The 19,022-nt window shown below is 40.7% G+C and overlaps 1 protein-coding gene across 1 annotated transcript; it reads left to right on the top strand.

Annotated features, from left to right (window-relative positions):
- The first annotated feature begins 737 nt into the window (after window positions 1-737).
- On the top strand, window positions 738-18,014 carry LOC130357752 (protein-lysine methyltransferase METTL21E-like). The gene is made up of 4 exons (XM_056560492.1): window positions 738-753; window positions 4,549-4,709; window positions 10,694-10,811; window positions 17,553-18,014. The coding sequence occupies exons 1-4, from the start codon at window positions 738-740 to the stop codon at window positions 17,960-17,962; spliced, it is 705 nt and encodes a 234-aa protein (XP_056416467.1). The 3' UTR covers window positions 17,963-18,014.
- Window positions 18,015-19,022: the final 1,008 nt, after the last annotated feature.

Genomic DNA, 19,022 nt, shown 5'->3' with positions numbered 1-19,022 from the left:
GGATGTCATCATGGCCAGAGTAGTTACTTGTTGGAAAGCTGAAATTTTAATAAATATGGTGCATCTATAAAGCCACTTTTCTAGACTTTTAGTTTGGTAAAGCTCAGACAATTCATATTTTTCCAGATTCTAAGAGTACCATTCACTTGGGCACCACAAATATGTCTGGAGTACATTATAATAGTGAACGTTCTTTACTAATAAACTCGGTTAAAATTTTACAATCAATTTAATCATATATTGGCCCTCATTTACTTAGAAAATCGGGTTGTAAGTCTATCTTGCTTTCTTACCCGACTGCATTTTCCCCCTGGTATTTATTATTATGTCGCATCCTGTTTGTCGCACGTGGGTTTTGTAGGTTTTGGTTTCCAACTCCTCTGAGTTGTCGGGAAAAAATCCACAACAATTCAACAAATTCGCGTTGGAAACCTTTATAAATACGTGGGAAAGCTCAGAAATGTCGGGTTACGCCCCTTTTTCGGGTTTGGGAGAATCCACATCGGGTCCGTCGGGAAAAAATGTTGCATCGTGTCGCAGAATGGCGCACGATGTCTGCGACATGGCGCAGACAAAGATGCGCCAAAAAAAACAGACAAAAGAAGTCGGGTTTAGAATAGTAAATGAGGGCCATTGTGTTATATTATTTTGTGTATTCTTTTATTCTTTAATGTTCATCTTTTACTTTTTAAAACAGTATACTGTGAAGAACAGGAAAAGTCAGCTGACCAGAAAACATGGAAGATGAACACGGTAATTAAAATTCCTGTCTTAGATTTTGTGTGTAGATATGTCACAGATCAAGTCAAGGTTATTATATTATATTATATGAACTATGGGTTCATCGACCTTCTGTATTCACGATATATGGCTCAGATGGATGTCATAAACATTTGTCAAAAGCATTATAAAGTCAGCTTAGATAGGCAATTTTTTTTTAAAGGGAAACTGACAGCAGGGTCACCCTAACTAACCTGAATATACGGGTAGATAGTGCAGGGGACCCTGCTTCTAACAGTTCTTACCAGTTGAAAATCAGTGCAGCTTCTCAATATTTACATTGTTGCTCTTATGTTTTTCTTCTTCTTAACCCTTTACAGACATGCTGAGGAAGAGGGAATAAATATTTTTGATGAGTGGGGGGAGGGGGCAAAAGTAAGCATTGCACATATAGCAGCAGCCTGCCTCCATTGCATATAAGAAGAAATAACCATATTAGCAACAATTCCCTGTACCAGTTTTCACCTGGTAAGAAGCCTTAGAATTAGGGTCACCTGCACTACATTGTAGGTTAAAGTGGGTGTCCCTGCTGTCAGTTTTCCTTTAATTTTCATTAAAGAGTGCATAGCCTGCCAATATATTTTCTTTGTGTTTTAGGTTCCTCCCATTGTCTGAGAGCTATTGTCCTATTCAATACATTCCAAAAGTCTTTATTTTTTTCACATTCTTTTTATTTTAGAGCCTTGTCCTTAAATAAAAGAAATTTAAAAATCAAGTTTCGTTTCCCCTTACCCACCCCAATCATTCTGCACATAGTACCCCATAATGAAAACAGAATGTTACAAATCTTTGCTAATTTATTGAAAAGGAAAAACTAAAAAACTTGCATTGAAATATATATACAGATCCTTTACTCAGTAATTAGTTGAAGCACCTTTGGCAGCGATTACAATCTCCTCTTTTCTTTGGAATGATACCACAGGTTGTCAGGTTGGTTGGAAGCCATTTTCAGGTCTCTCCAAAGATGTTTGGGCTCTGGTTGGACCACATAGAGACATTCACAGAATTGTCCATATGCCAATCCAGTGTTGTCTTGGCTGTGGGCTTAGGGTCGTTATCTTGTTAGAAGGTGAATTGTCGGCCCAGTCTGAGGTTCAGAGCACTCTGGATCAGGTTTTCATTAAGAACATCTCTGTACTATGCTCCATTCAGCTTTCCCTCAACCCTGACCAGTCTTCCTGTCCCAGCTGCTGAAAAAGACCCCCTACAGCATGATGCCCACACCACAATACTTCACTTTGGTGGGATGGCCAGCTCTAGGAACTGTCCTAGTTGTTCCAAACTTCTTCCACCTAAGAGTTATAGAGGCCAATAAGCCACTTGGAACTTTTAGTGTTGTACCCTTTTCCACATCTTTGCTTCAACACAATCCTGTCTCTAAACTCCACAAGTAGTTCTTTCCCCCTCATGGCTTGGTTTTTGCTCTGCATTGTCAGCTGTGAGACCTTTTATGGACATGGGTGTGTATCTCTCCATATCATGTCCAATCAACTGAATACTCCAATCAAGGTGTAGAAACATCTCACAGATGATCAAGAGAAATGGGGGGCCCCAGAGTTTTTGTAAATAAACTTCATTGACAGGAGTGAACATCGCAATACAGAAAAGTACTGTAAGATCAAGAACAGCATGTTACATATACAAGCATTAACATGAAAACATGAACGGTGACATGCCACTCCTGGTTTTATGTTAAAAGCTAGAAGCAATTGGGATAGGTAGGTGTCGCCACTAGATGAATGTCAGCAATTAAATAAGGTATTAGAGGTCGGTTCGAACCCAAATTGTACTTTCAGCTGTAGGAAAACCTAAGGTAAATAAGCAGAAAAACAACTGTAGCAAACCATAAAAAAAATAGCCTCAGGCAAAAATCTGTATTATCTAAGACGATATCAGTACACTCCAACCCTCTACCATTCTGAAATCCATTCCCCCAACCCGGCGTCCCATGTCAAGCCATGGCTCTACAATATCTGCGGGAAGGAGGTAAAATAATGAAGACTAACCCGTCTAGATGAGTGGTCCAATGAGCAATAGCGTATCTAGATCGTGTCTAGTGCTAAATTACCTAAGGTACCCATTGAACTCTCAACACAATACCATGAAGAATATTTGAAATGTGTCATTATTCTCGTCCGTTCAGAAGCATCAAGTAAGTAGGAAATAAAAGACCTACATTTAAAAAAAAAAAAAAAAAACTTTGCCTGCATTTCTGTGTGTTTGAGAGTGAGGAATAATTCTTTATGTAAAACAACCTGGTGCTCCTTCAATATTTCAGAAGTAGAAGGTACATATACAATAGGTAGAGGCCAATGTTGAATAATGCACTTGCCCCAGAGTTTAACTTTGAGTGTCATGGCGAAGGGTCCGAATACTAATGTCCATGCAAACTTTAGCTTTTTTTCTGTTTGTAAAAATGTCTAAAATTCTGCTTTCACTTTGTTATTATGGGATACTAAGTGCAGAATGATGGGGTGAAGACTTTCCAAATGCTTTGTAGATGACTGCCACCTGCAGGATGCACTTAGAAATCAATTCACTTACAATACACTTAGCAAATTGTTAGTTTAAGGACATATGGAGGACATAGAGGGGTCTACCACTCAACAAAGAAAATTGTCTCAAGCTCCGGTTGTCAACCTTCAATCATTTTTTGGACAGTCTGTAAAAATTGGAAGAAGTTTTATAGGTTATAATAATCATAATATTAATAGTGAATGGTACATATGTACTTATATTAGTATTATAAACAGTATTCTCACATTATATTCTGTATATTCTGAATTTCTTGTTGGCTGTCAATGATCATGAATAAGTTGTACATCCAAAAAAAAAAAAAAAAAAACAATCAGGTTGGGAAACCCTGCAGGGAAGATGTAAGACTATACACTGAACCAGCATATGATGCTTTATTTTGAGAAAGAAGCATCCAGATGAGACAAAAAATAATTCAAAGCAGAGCTGTCAGCGGGAAAACATCGGTATATAAGCCGATAGCTAGACTGTGCTTCTCATCAGGAAACCAGACCTTTTCTCTATATAGTTATAGACAAATATAAATAAATATGTTTATATTATATATATAGTTTATATTTATATAGTATAGTTTATATAGTTATATATATATATATATATATATATAGTTTATATAGTTTATATTATAATATATATATATATATATATATATATATATATATATATATATAGTTATAGACAAATATAAACAAATAAATTTTCCCGCAAATAAAATTCAACTCACAAATATAAAGAATTACTGTGAGGGTTCTTATGAAGATCAATCACCCGGGCATGAGTCCAAAGTCAGGTCTGCTGGAGACACTGAATGTGGCCGGCACTAGGAGGGGGTATTACTGTATAAAAGTTCAATTTTTTTAATAAAAAGTGACAATTTTATTAACAAGTACATTAGAAACATTATTATTTTTATAAAGGAATACAATGTAAAAAATTTATTTTAATGACAGTGCCCATTTAAACCTGGCCTTGGTAAAGGAATTCTCCCCCTTCTTGTGGATCATTTGTCTCTATCTAGTTCTTACAATGTAATTCTTTATAGTTGAATAACCCTTAGAAAAAGTACTTTTGTATTTAAGATTATAGAAAAAGTTGCATAAAAGATAAAATAGTTTGATACACATTTAGAAGTTGAGAACTATGAATGCAACGTGTAATGTGTAAGATATAAATCCAGCACAACATTATTATGTTCATTTGCTTTTTTTTTGTTTGTTTGTTTTTGTTTTGTAGAAGGTCATGAGAATGATAACATTTTGGTACCAGAAATTCTTAAACGTAGATATGTACCTGCTTATCTTAAAAGTGTCGCCTGGGAAGGCTTCAACTATGTTGGACATGAGATAAAAATTGTTGAATCAACAGAACTATATGGTGCTACTGTTTGGCCTTCAGTAAGTCAATCCTCATGATTTCATACTATATTGCACAGAAGAAAGGTGATCAGGCAGCAGTACCCTTCTATCCCTTGCATATAGCACATAACTCTTCACAAATTGCGTAACTTCCCTACTTTGGCTGCTTTAAGCCTTCCTGACCATCAATGGCTGCTGCAAAGAAGCCAGAGATTCGGGAAAAGCCAAAAGTAACCAGGTAGGACAACCCCTTTAAAGAGGTACTCTGATGGGAATTTTTTTTTTTTTTTAAATCAACTGGTGCCAGAAAGTTAAATAGATTTGTAAATTACTTCTATTCAAAAATCCTAATCCTTCCAGTACTGATCAGCTGCTATATACTACAGAGGAAGTTCTTTTCTTTTTGAATTTCTTTTATTTCTGACCACAGTGCTCTCTGCTGATACCTCTGTCCATGTCAGGAACTGATCAATACCAAAAACGACCCCAATGGGTAACTGATCCCACGCTAGATACGAGAGCATAACAAGAAAGGAAAGAAATGTGTTTTAGAGATCAAACAATGCTTTATTAAATACATGAATTACATTAAAAACCCATAAAAGGGATTGGAAAGGATACAACAAACAATTATGATAATGGCCACAATGGACCAGACTGAGAATGGCGGCTACCAATCAATATAGAAATAGTACACAAGGATGTATGTAAACAGAAACTTATTGTTGGGACTAAGCCCATGTGCAATAATACAGCATAGTAAAAGAGGTTACTCTGATAATATACATATTAATAGCAAGTGGGACAGAGCATACCTGGGAAACCAACACCTAACCCAACGTTTCACTACTGCTTCATCCGGGCGTGGAACTGTCAGGAACTGTCCAGAGCAGTAGAGGTTTGCTATGGGGATTTGCTCCTACTCTGGACAGTTCCTGATATGGACAGAGGTGTCACCAGAGAGAACTGTGGTCAGACAGAAAAAAAAATTTCAAAAAGAAAAGAACTTCCTGTGGAGGATACATCAGCTGATAAGTACTGGAAGGATTAAGATTTTTAAATAGAAGTAATGTAAACATCTGTTTAACTTTCTGGCACCAGTTGATTAAAAAACAAAAATGAACCTAGAGTACCCCTTTAATGACATTAAAATCTTTTGGGTTGGCCACAGGTCCTCTTTAACAATGTTGTCTCCAATTGTACAGTCTTGACAGTAAACATATCATCTGTCTGAAGAATGTTTTCCTGCTGCAGTATGGCATTTGTACTTCCTCCACAGTATTTTTAGAAGATGGATATGATTTTTTGGACTGTGTTCAGGGACAATGAAGAGTCAGTTGAGCCACCTCCAGCTGTCGACAGTCTCTTACCATCTAGAGTGACAACCATGGTAATTAAGTCTTGATATTAGTTCCAAAAAAGGATCCATCAATACCCAATAATTCCAATTGCTGCACAAAGTATAAAAGTAAGCAAAGTACATTTAATTAACAGATACTATATTAATAATATAGCCATGTTACAAACATTAGATTCATATTAAAGCCTTCTTATCATTTCAGCAAACTTTTCATAGATCAATACAAGTGAATATAAAAAACTTTGTATTATATCCTGTTTATTTCTCATGTTATCAGGTTTCTTCTCTCTCCGCTGAAAATCAGATATAACACATTTAGTCAAAAACACGGTAACGTGACTTTGAAAAGCCAAGTCTGTTCTTCATTTTCGCATGTCTAGCCTCAATGGCGCATATACTGTATTAATGAGATGGCAAAAAAGTATGCGCATTTCTAAAGCATTTATTAAAATGGTGAACGTGGTACATGTTTATTATAGAACAATGACAGACTCATCTAAGCTGTTCCCCTTTTCTAGACACTTTTAAGAACTCATTCACACATGCGTTAACGATAGCAAATTTGAATAGGGGCAGGCTCTCTGCAGACAGCAAAATTTCGCTACCAAAAATCTGTTGCGGAAAGCCCGCTCCCAATCAAACTTGCATCGGGAAACACGCTGCAAGTTTGCAAGCAAATCCATCCCTGTGAACAAGCCCTAAGAATCTGTTGCTAGATACTAAAACAAATACTAAATTAAGAAAACATATACTAAATTAAGGAAACACCTCAATCAGATTTTTGGTCCTGGTACTCTTTTCCAGAATATAGTAAATCTTAAAATCTCTATGTTAGGGCACGTTCACATTAATGTCTGTCCCCTGTTAATTTATGCCTGTTCTCAAATCCATTCATATCCGTTCATAAAAGTTTTTTTTTATAGCTCTTTTTTAAATCCATTTGCACCCGTTTGGTTCCTAATCCTTTATTTTTTATGGCAAAAAGACGTTGCATGCAGTATTTTGTTTCCCAGGCAAAAATAACGGATTAGTAACGGATATTATAAATTTAACATTGAAGTCTATGGCAAACAGATGAGCCTTTAAAGGAAAACTGTCAGCTTGTTCACAACCCTAAATCCAATATAGTGGGCTATAGTGTGGGTGAACAGGATTCAAATGAAGGGTCACTTACTTATTTTTGTCAACTGGCTGCCGAGATATATGCTTCTAAAGTTCTGGGATTTCTATAATGAATAAGCGCACTGAAGGCGTCTTCTCTGCCCACTGGCCGCTTCTCTCTCCCGGAGTAAAGCTCCTAAGGCCGCCTTTCTGCTTTTCATATTCATTAGCTTCAACTCCACGTCCTAGTGTAATGCTCCAAGGGGTGTGAACCCTCTCACTCACTTACCGAGTTCTTTTTAGCCGATCCTAATGGTGGAACGGCCCCAGCTATGGCAGCTGGCTTTAGCAGATCAGGAACTTGGAAGTAGAGATCACCGCAGATGGAGCCGGCTGACACCAGATGGCACTGGTGGGCCAGGTCTGGAAGCCTGGAACAGCAGGATGCAGCAGAGATGTAATAGTTCAGGTGTTGGAGAAGTAGCAGCTCCAAACAGCAGTAAAATGGTCAAGCAGTCCGAATCAATCCAGGAGAGGCAAAACAGGAACAGAGGATAATGCAGGAACGAAGTCAGGAACATACCGAGGTCAATTAACAGGATACAGCAAGTCAGATAGCTGCCTAGTTTAAGGTGTAAACACTAGAAGATCAGGCAATGACTGGAAGTTCAGAGGCTCCTTATATAGCAGGAACTAGAGTGTGATTGGTGAGAGGGCTGGATCATGGCCATGCACAGATCTTCAGAGCAACTAACCCAGTGAGACCTCTGCTGGGAGCATCAGGAACAGCTGCAGATGTCACAGAACTTAGTCTACAGTGAGCAGGATGAGTCGTGGGTGCTGTAGGTCCTTGGAAGATGGTGGATCGAGGCTCACATGATCGTAGTGCTCTGTCTAAAGAGCACATGTACCGTTATATTTTCCCCAGCTTTCACGTCATCAGGACAGCTTTAGGGGAGCGCTCTGCTCTGAGGCTGCAGGCACAAGGGAGCAAGAAGGGTAGAGCGGCGATTGGTCACGCTCTGTGAGGGAACCAATCATCGAGCATTGGTAGGAGGGGGCGGGACTAAGGCGTGGTAGAGGAGGGTGATTGGAGGGGGAGAGCGGGATTAGGTGTGATATAATTCCGCAAAGCATCCAGGGCGGTTTAGCGAGGGACCGGCGCAGAGCACTGCGATCATGTGAGCTGTGACTCCTTGTCACTAGGACGTGGAGTTGAAGCTAATTAATATACAAAGTGCAGGGGCAGCCTTAGGAGCTTTTCTCCCGGAGAGAGAGGCGGCCAGCGGGCAGGGGATTCTCCTTCAGTACGCTTATTCATTTTGGAAATTCCAAAACAGAAGCATATATTTCGACAGCCAGTTGACTAAAATAAGTAAGTGACCCCTCGTTTGAATCCTGTTCACCCACACTATAACCTAGTGTATTGGGTTTAGTGTGGGTGAACAAGCTGACAGTTTCTGAACAGAGTCTGTTCCATGTTGGGGGTAGTAGTAGAGGGTCTGAGGGATTGACCGCACCTTCTGAGACCCGATGCGATCATAAGTTATAAACCAGGAGCAGGCAACATGCCCTGAATGGCCGGCACCAAGTGGCCATTTACGACTGCCGGCATGGTTTTTAAACTTGTACTGTGAATAATCTAATTTTATTCCCCTGACCCATGTCATCCCATTCCCTGCTATTCATCCCATACCCGAGGGAGACGGGCAGTGGGAAATGGAGGGACATGTCCCCGCTGTGCTCTCTGATTGCGGAGAGGGCAGCAGGAAATGAAGCATTAGTACGGGCAGTGGAGCGAGCATAAGTGCAGCAAGTAACGGAGCGCAATCACAGCGCACAGTGGGGACATGTTACTCCATTCCCCGCTGCTTATCCCTGTCGGGTACAGGGATAAGCAGCAGGGAAAGGAGTGACATGTCCCTGTTGTGCATTCTGATTGCGCTAGGAGATGCTAATGGACAGCAGGGAATGGAGCATCTGTACGGGCAGCGGAGCATGTGTATGCAGCGGGGAATCGAGCAGGGACATATCACTCCATTCCCCGCTGCTCATCCCCATCAGGTACTGGGATGAGCAGCAGGGAATGGAGTGACATGTCCCCGCTTTGTGCTGTGAAAGCGGTAAATTATGTGGAGTTGGGGTCGGGGGAATAAAATTGCAGGGGAGCGGAGCATGCCGCCCAATCTCCTGGTTTAATAGCTTATAATCACATCGGGTCTCAAAAGTGAGACCCAATGCGATCAGTCCCTAAGCCCCAGTATTACTACCCTCAACATGGAACAGATTCTGTTCCATGATGGGGGCAGTAGTACAAGCACTAATGTATCCTCCCCAGCCACCCGCAGACTCCCGCAGCCGGGGGAACTACTACTTCCCTCATGGAAATGAATCTGTTTCATGATGGAAGTAGTAGTTGTCCCGGCTGTGGGAGTGTGTAGGCGGCTGACTTTTCATACTAATGGATGAAAAACTGATGCAAAAGGATACCACTAAATGGAATCCATTTGCATCAGTTTGCATCCGTTTGGTCTGTTTAGGAGGCATTGACAGGAGAAAATAGGATGGGGACAACGGCCGTGTGAACCTAGCCTTAATGATAGTAAACAGTCAGATTCCATCTTTTGTACTAGTCTGAATGTTAAAAGTATTCTGATTGCTAAGGGCATAACCAAATATGCTTAAAGGGGTATTCAGGGATTATTTTTTATTAGGTATGCAAAGGGAAGTGGTAAACATTAAAAATGAAACTATGCTTGCCTTATCCCACTCCCCCGCTGTTCCCATTGTCATTGGGCTTCTTGTGTTCGGGGTTGGCACATGCAGTGGCTCATACAGCTAATCTGTGGCTGAAGCAGGACACGACTTTGGCTGTTGACTGGCTGAGCAGGCATGTGCACATGCTGACCCTGAACACAGGGAATACTGTGCATCAGGATGGAACATAGTGACAGTGGTGATGGCAAGGGAGTGGGGAAGTAAAGTATAGGTTTACCACCTCCCTCAGCCTATTTGTTTCCCCCACAGTACCCCTTAACACAAGTGGGTTGATGTTGATGCTTCTCTTGCCAGGCAGCCTTATCTCTTAGTCGGGATGTCATACTGGTCCTACTATGTGACCACATGAATCGCAACATGCCACAGCTTCTGTTGTATGAATGGAACTCAGTGGCTTCTATGTGTCTCTTTGAGACTCACATTGCACATCTCATTGAGATACATAGGTAAAGTGACAAAATGGTGTATTTATTATGCCATACAAGTCTAAAGTAAGCTAAATAAGAGGTGGTGTAAACAATAGTGTGAATATATCACATAGTACATCACTAAGAAAATTTGGCATATGTTCTGGTCTAGTTTTAGGCTATCTACATTAAGAGTACATACACATGTATAGGATCTGCTGCAGATTTGATGCCACAAGTTTGATGCTGCAGAAATCACCTTACCTATATTAATACAATTCTGCAGCAGATCCTATACCCTAAAGACAAGTACAATAATCTACCCCATTGTTTCTAAATTCTGGTTCAGTTATTTCATTATTATTCTTGCTTCACAGGCCCTTGTGCTGTGTTATTTTTTGGAGAAACATGGAAAACAATTGTGTATAGAAGATAAAAGCATAATTGAGATAGGATCTGGGACAGGGCTAGTTGCCATCGTGGCTTCTCTACTAGGTAAGTGTTTCTAAATGAAAGTCATCTGTCACATCTTCATCTTTGTATAAATGATCAATGGCAGTTCGTGTAATACATGGATGGCTTAAGTCTTTCAAAATATAGAGTGGGATTCTGCTTAGGGTAAGAGAAGTGGGGCCCAAGGACATCCATAGGATTCAATTCTCACATGCCTTCTTACTTATTCTTTCCTTTCAGAGCATGTAGCTGCAGAAAAGCAGAGTAAAAGAAGTCCTGCAGGTGCAACCTCTTATCTCCTCTTTATCTAATATTTACAGTTGTTACGCCGAGCGCTCCGGGTCCCTGCTCCTCCCCGGAGCTCTCGCGGCGTTCTTCAGCGTGCAGCGCCCCGGTCAGACCCGCTGACCGGGAGCGCTTTCCTGTTATCACCGGTGGGGATGCGATCTGCGTGGCGGGACGCGCCTGCCCGCGGGTCGCATCCCAGTCTTCTCACCTGCCCTGTTCCCCTGCTGTCATGTCCCGGCGCGAGCGGCCCCGCTCTCTAGGGCGCGGGCGCATCGGCTCTCTGAAATTTAAAGGGCCAGTGCACCACTAATTGGTGCCTGGCCCAATCAGTGCTAATCACTCCCAAACATATAAAAACCCACTTCCCCTTCCTGTCCTTGCTGGATTTTGTTGCCTAGTGCCCTGAGAAAGCATTCTGTGTGTTCCCAAGCCTGTGTATTCAGACCCTTGCCGTTGCCCCTGACTATGAACCTTTGCCGCCTGCCTTGACCTCTTGCTATGTCCGACCTTGCCTTCGTCTTGTCCTTGTGTACTACGCCTATCTCAGTTGTTAGTGAGGTTGAGTCGCTATCAGGGGATACGACCTGGGAGTTACCGCCAAAACAAGTCCATCCCGCCTTGCGGCGGGCTCTGGTGAAAACCAGTAACTTCTTAGAACCGGTCCCCTGGTACGGCCCATGCCATCGCCTCACTAACACAGAGGATCCACTACCCGCTTCCAGTCCGGTTCCTGACAACAGTATTACACTTAAAAAATAATAGTACAAAATGCCTACAGGCAAAAAACGGGAGCTACAAGCTGATGGAAGATGAGGAAGATGACACTTTACTCTTAATTGTTGACAATGATTTTCATTGACTAATAAACAGTACAACATGTCAGGAAAAAACTGTTTCAGAATCGCTGCACTCAGTAAAAGCATTTCAAAGTTATTGCCACTGAGGGGTTATCCACGATAAGGTGATTTTAGTACGTACCCAGCAGACAGTAATGGACATGCTTAGGAAGGATCTGTGCTTGTCTTGGGGCTAAATGGCTATGTTTTGAGATTACCATAACACTGTGGCTAGCTTTTTGTGAACTAGTATTTCCTTTTTTTCTTTGACTACAAATCCCATAATTCCATTATCCTCCCTCCCACACATCAACCACCCCACCCATTGAAACATAAATGAGCTGCATCCATTCAAAAGACCTGTGGTTTTCAATCAGGGTGCCTACAGCTGTTGCATTAGTTGCAGATTGATCCCTCCACCCATTGAAGCAGACAGGCTCCCTGTCATCAGCTGACTAGTGAGGTCAGGTCTCGGCCGCATTGCAACCTGGGAAAAATCCGAGACAACAGTAATTTTGTTTGCTGTTAAAAATAAATATTGGGGTGAAAATAACAGAAGAATTGTGAGAAAACCGTCACACACAGGTACAGACACTATATTATGAACTACACTAACTTTACAGCCCCTGTAGCATAAATAAATAAATAAATAAAAAATCCTGGAATACCCCTTCAATGGTGGCAGCGAGCAGAACAGAGCCACCTAGTGGCTGTTTTTTATATTACATTTTAAACATATTTATGTTGATAATTTTAAAAGCAAGTGAATGGGAAAGTATTTGCTAATTACACAAGGAACACTATATTCAAAGTTTTATTTGGTGACAGGTGCTCTTTAAAATAGAATGTTAATGATACCGCACGGTCAACCGTTCAAAAAAATGACTAAGTCCAGAATCACTGATTTTTTGATCACTTTACATAGCAGAAAAAAATTATTACAAGTGATCAAAAAGTCCCATCAAAGGGTATGGTACCAATAATGATGCCAATAAAAGCTACAGTTCATGGCGCAAAAAAGAGCCCTCATACAGCCCTTATATGGAAAAATAAAAGTATTTAATGGTAAGAAGAGGACAATTTTAAGCATAAAAATTTTCTTACAAAATGTTTTAATTTTTAAAAGTAGTAAAAATACAATGTGAATTCAAATAAGGAAAAAAACAGACATGGTCGCACAGTTATCTAAGGCTTCTGAGCAAAATGTATTAAACTAACAGGTCGTTAGTATACTTGATAATCATAAAGTGAAAGCCCGCTAGCCACGTCACGGCCACCTGTAAATAGCGGGTCCCTAACATCCCAAGCATAAAATTCTGCTGCACTGAGCGGCAACCACCACCGCCGTAACATCAGTGCCCACAAGGGGAAAGACCCACTGGCAGAGCAGACCCACTGCTGCTTCACCAGACCCTGGGCTGCACCTCCCCATAGACACGGTGCCGCAGCAGCAATGGATGCCGCACAGCGCAGCACCAGTGTGAGCAGGTGACAAAGCTCACTTACCATGTGCTCCCAGTCAAAGACTGGGAGACAGCCAGAAAGAATAGGGCCCTTTGTGGCTTGCCGCCAATTTATATAGGCCTCGGCTGGGGGGGGGGGGGGGGAGGACAGAGTGCTGACCAAGTTAAAACAAAAAAGTAAAAATATTATATTACATGCTTTGGATACTAGATTTCTGGAAACAGAACGTTGATTCAGGGATTTATTCTAACTGCCATATTGGAGTCAGGAAGGAATTTTTCCTGTTATGGGGCAATTGGCATCAGCCCCATACAGGGTTTTTACCTTTCTCCTGATCAACACTTCATGGACTTTTTTTTCAACTTTATAAATTATAAAAACTATGAAAAAAATAAAACATTCTTCCTTGTTTAGGAGTTGTAAGTTTGTCAAAATAGTGAAGTTGTAACTGGTAGATAACAGGCTGTGGGTGACTGGTTGTTGTTGTAGTTGCCAGTGTTCAGCAGGTGGTAGTGGACTGTTGGGAGTTGTATCCAGCGTACAGAAAGTGGTGGTAGTTGTAGCCAAACAGCAGCAGGCAGTGGTGGACTGGTGGCTGTTGTAGCCAGTGGACAGTAGGGTTGGTGGTAGTACTATCTAATCAGGGAAGCGTGACTCAGCAGGGAGTGGAGAAGTCTGCTGCATACAAATTGAAAAAAAAATTTGATAATCAATTTTAAAAAAATGAAAATTTTTCAAAAAGTTATCAAGATAGGTTATCAAGCTCTGGGTTTCGCCTCAGGGGCGATTTTATCACGATGTACAAATATATGAATGGACAGTACCTAGATCTTTCTAGCTGCCTATATTTTTGTACCTAGTCTGGTAACATCTAGAGGAAAGAAGGTTTCACCATCATCATAGGCAGGGATTCTTTACTGTAACAGCAGTTAGACCATGGAACTCTGTGCCACATAATGTTGTGATGCCTGAATAAACAAGTTTAAGGGGGACCTGGATGTTTTTCTGAAAAAATATAATATTACAAGCTGTATACTAGATTTATGGGGACAGAATGTTGATCCAGGAATTATTTTTCTTCTGTAATGGGGCAAATGGTATCAGCTTCAAAAGGGGTGTTTGCCTTACTTTGTATTAACATAACAGAATTTTAAATTGAACTTTTTTGGCACTTGTCTTTTTACAACCTTATAAATTATGAAACTATGAAAAATGATCAAAAATGATCCCTTTTTTGTAGTTGCAGGCTGTGGTAGACTGGTAGTTGTAGTAGCAAGCAGGCAGTGGTGGGTTGTTTAGTGCAGTGTTTCCCAACCCAGACCTCAAGGTACACCAACAGTCCAGGATTTTAATTTTTCCCTGTTCTATTCCAATGGAGTAACTGAAAAAACCCAGAATGTTGGTGTGCCTTGAGGACTGGGTTGGGAAACACTGGTTTAGTGGTACTTGTAGTAGTCAGCAGACAACAGGCAGAGGTGGACTAGTAATATTTGTAGCAAGCGGACAGCAGGCAGTGGTGGACTGGTGGTAGTTCTAGTAGCCAGCGGACAACAGGCATTGATGTTGGGCTAGCGATAGTTGCAGCCAGCGGAAATAGGCATTGATAGACTGGTGGTAATCAATTGGTAGACTGGTGGTAGCTAGTGGACAGCAGACAGTAGTGGACAAGTGATAGTTGTAGCCACGCCTTATGCTGTTGCTCTATGTTATGTAGAGTCGTAATTCCTAATTTCTTTCTTTCTCACAGTTGCAACAGGATTGGTTCCTCAAAAGGTGAAGAAAATATAAAAAATTCTCCCTTTATTGGTTTTGTTGTTGGCAATTAAAGATGCAATATCTTTTTCCAAGCATTCCCAAAATTGTCTCTTGTAAGAGTTGCAAATGGATTGATGTTGTGAAACTTAAATAGCTTTTGTAGTAATGAAAAGCCAAAAAATATCCCTTTTCTGGGATCAAGGGTTGTGATGTATAGGCCTTGGGATGTAGGTTGGGATGTGTAGGCCTAGTATTAGCAAAAGAAAGGGTGGTGGTAGAAATAAAACACAAAGTACAGGACATAAGAGTGGGATCTGTGTGTATGTATACCCAGTAGTAGTGTGCAGCAACATTGGTGGTAGACTGGTGGTAGTTGTACCCAGTGGACAGTAGAGGTGGTGGTAGTACTATCTAATCAGTGGCATCACAGGATTTTTACATTTCTCTCTTATCCACACCTGATTATTTTTTGGGGTGAGGATTCAGGTTAGGTTGGAATACTAGATGTTGCTTCTTTTTTTTTTATTTTTATTTTTTTATAAACCCAGAAAATACAGGTAACATGGCAAAACAGACCCAATGAACTTTGACTCTCACTGCTAAAATGCATTTTTTTTAAACCTAGCTACAGTTTTTTTTTTATTAAACCCAGAAAATACAGGTAAAACATGGTATAAAAGGAAAAGCCATATTTCCCTCTCGCAGATAGAAATGCTCCTTTTTGTTCACAGCCAGAAATTCTCTACATATATTTGGTTAAACCCAAAAAATACAGGTACAAAAAAGGTCAGCCCTCTCTGCACAATGCTTTGTTCAAATTGCTTTATGTTGCAGTAAGATAGCGTTCTTTAGGCTTGTTCTGCAGTCACACTGCTGGGATTTGTGGTGCAGCAACTGGACACAGTATGCAGGTCATTAAGGTCAGCTCAGCGCACAATGCTTTGCAGAATTGCTTTTGTATTGTAGCGTGAAAGCTTTCCGGGATGAGTAGTTCTAAAGAGTTCTTCTGTGCACTACTTACTGCTCAGCTTTGTTTCCAAGATAGCGGCTGCAAAGCAGTACATAGGGGTTTGACCAGTCTCCTATGACCCACCCCTATGCTATCTCCTGATTGGCCTTGGAGCTATATGCAAGCAATGGTTGGCTAATCTGTGGTCATGTGATTTTGCTGTTAGCTGCAAAGTATTCTATGCTACTCTGATGTCATCTCAGTGTTTATACTTCCTCATCCTATGTTGAAATTGCATCAAAACACTTTGGGTTCCTTATTCCTTCTCCTATAATAGTGCCGTTGCCAGGCTCATTTGAACTGAATAGTGTTGAGCGGCATAGGCCATATTAAAATTTGCGATATTTCGCGAATATATGGACTAATATTCGTCATATATTCGCTAAATTTGCATATTCGTAATATTCGCGTATGCGAAAATTAGCATATAAAAAAATTAGCATATAAAAAAATTAGCTTAAGCGGAAAATTCGCATATGCGAAAGTTAGCATATGCAAATTTTCGCACATGCAAAAATTTGCACGCCAGTCTCACACAGTAGTATTAGAGCCTTCTTACACCACACAAGCTGAAAGCAGAGAGGGGTGATCACTGTGATGTGTACTGTGAAGAAAGAAAGAAATTTTTTTTTTGTAATTACGAATATATAGTGCTATATTCGCGAATATTCGCGAATTTGCGAATATGCGATATTCCCGAATGAAATTTGCATTGCGAATATTCGCGAGCAACACTAGAACTGAACCAGGGAGCGGAGCATGGCACTTTAGAATGGGTAAGCCCTAATTAGCACCTTATGCACTGACACTTATTTATTGTGAGTAGCTATTGCACTTTGATCCAGCTGATTCAGATACTGGGTCAGATACTGGGAGGCTTTTTTCCAGAGGGATTATTTACCCAGCCGGGTCCCCAGTGTCTACATAGGACTAATTTCTTATTGTGCAGGTGCATTGTATACAACTCCTACAGAGTTATTCCCAGATTATTACAATAGTGTCCGTGTCTCTGTACTGTTGCTCGGCCTGTGTTTTTGAGGTCCTTGTTCATTCCAGCTTCATTTTGGTCTTATGTTGTTATATTTTATTGATTCAATAAAGATATTGCATTTTGCGGTATTTTAGTTACTCTTTTCTTTGTGTGTGGTTGTTTAGCATTTTGAGTATTCCGCTATAATGTTAGGATCATATGTAGACACAATGTAGCCATGACGGCAGGCAGGACAGTAAGGTGTCAGTTCGGATTCTTTTTGTATATAGAACTGAACCAGGCAAAGTTCTAATGTTTGGTGAACATCATTTTAGGCAAAGTTCTGAGCGGGACTGGGATCTACGGGCTCCACTCACTCATCTCTAATATTATGTATTATAAGAATTTATCAGCGTGTTTAGATCTATTTCCTGACATTTGCTCCTTCTTTCCTTTTTCAGGGGCCCACGTTGTAGCAACAGATCTGAAGGAGCTGATTGGAAACCTACAATATAATGTACTTCGAAATACCAAAATGAAAAGTAAACATGTCCCTCAAGTTAAAGAACTAATCTGGGCATCTGATTTGGAGAAGAAGTTTCCAAAGGCCTCCTTACACTTTGACTATATTTTTGCAGCAGATGTTGTTTACAACCATCCATATTTAGCAGAACTTCTGGAGACATTTGATCATTTGTGCAGTGCACATACCTCTATTCTTTGGGTCATGAGATATAGGAAAGAAAATACACATCTGGAGAATGCATTTATTCAGAAATTCCAAAAACTATTTGACATGGAGGTTATCTATGATCTGCCAAGTCTGAGCATAAAACTCTACAAAGCTAGAAGATGCAACTGCCAAAAATAATGGACATTACTATGCAAATTCCAAATGAAAACTCATATATCATATATCAATAATATACTAAATAAATGCAGCCCCCTCCCCCCTTTTCTTTTATTTCTTCTTTATTTTTTAAAACAATTCTTGACCATTAGCTGTGCCTGATATTGCAGCTTAGCTCTATTTATTGAGTAGGGATGAGGTATAATGCTTGACACAACTCAGAGACATCCACATATATAACACTCACTGCTACATAACACTGACAGCTACAACACTCCTTACCTGTATGAGCCATGTTACCAGATCAGTGCAAGCCCTTAGAAGGGGTACTCCGCCCCTAGACATCTTCTCCCCTATCCAAAGAACTTCACTCCATGCCGGATGACTGGCGATGTGGGGCGGAGGCTCTTGACGTCACGGTCATGCTCCATTCGTGATGTTTCGGCCACACTCCCTCAATGCAAGTCTATGGGAGGGGCGTGACGGCCGTCATGCCCCTCCCATAGACTTGCATTGAGGGGGCGTGGCCATGACATCACGAGCCTTCACTGCTGCACCCGCCGCACTAAACGAACGCCTTTGGATAGGGGATAAGATGTCTAGGGGTGGAGTAACCCTTTAACAGCGTCATCCAGCAGTTTCCATAATGATTTCAACCACTTAACTTAATTGTGCAACCCAAATGTTCTATAACAATACAGTCACATGTAATATAGCAGTGTAAGTTCCGTGCCCCTGGACTTACCTCCAGCCAAGGTGATGCCATCAATCTTAGTGACATAGTATTGCTTGTGTACATATTAAAGTGCACATCACAAGTTCCTGATAAGTGTTTCCACAGAACCACCTACACCTAATGAGCTGCTTGGGCACTGTCAGATCCAAAAACTTTTGATATGTAGTAAAGCATGCAAAACCAATAGGTTTTGCAATTACTTTCATTAGAACATTTTCAGTATTTCATACTGAAAAAGCCAGTCAAACAACTGCCCCCCCCTGCCTGCTTGGACACATATTAGTCCTGCTGTGTCCATGCATCATCACCTATGTCATGGACACACTTCCTTGATTGACAGCTGTG

This window comes from Hyla sarda, chromosome 2 (assembly GCF_029499605.1).
Source record: "Hyla sarda isolate aHylSar1 chromosome 2, aHylSar1.hap1, whole genome shotgun sequence".
NCBI lineage: Eukaryota > Metazoa > Chordata > Amphibia > Anura > Hylidae > Hyla > Hyla sarda.
Note: the sequence above shows the minus strand (reverse complement) of the source record. Positions and strands in the feature narration are given on the sequence as shown.

What these genes read in the sequence shown, in the direction of transcription:
- LOC130357752 (XM_056560492.1), top strand. An exon ending in GTGCTACTGTTTGGCCTTCA is followed by an intron (nt 4,710 to 10,693) that starts GTAAGTCAATCC and finishes CTTGCTTCACAG; the next exon opens with GCCCTTGTGCTGTGTTATTT. An exon ending in CATCGTGGCTTCTCTACTAG is followed by an intron (nt 10,812 to 17,552) that starts GTAAGTGTTTCT and finishes TTCCTTTTTCAG; the next exon opens with GGGCCCACGTTGTAGCAACA.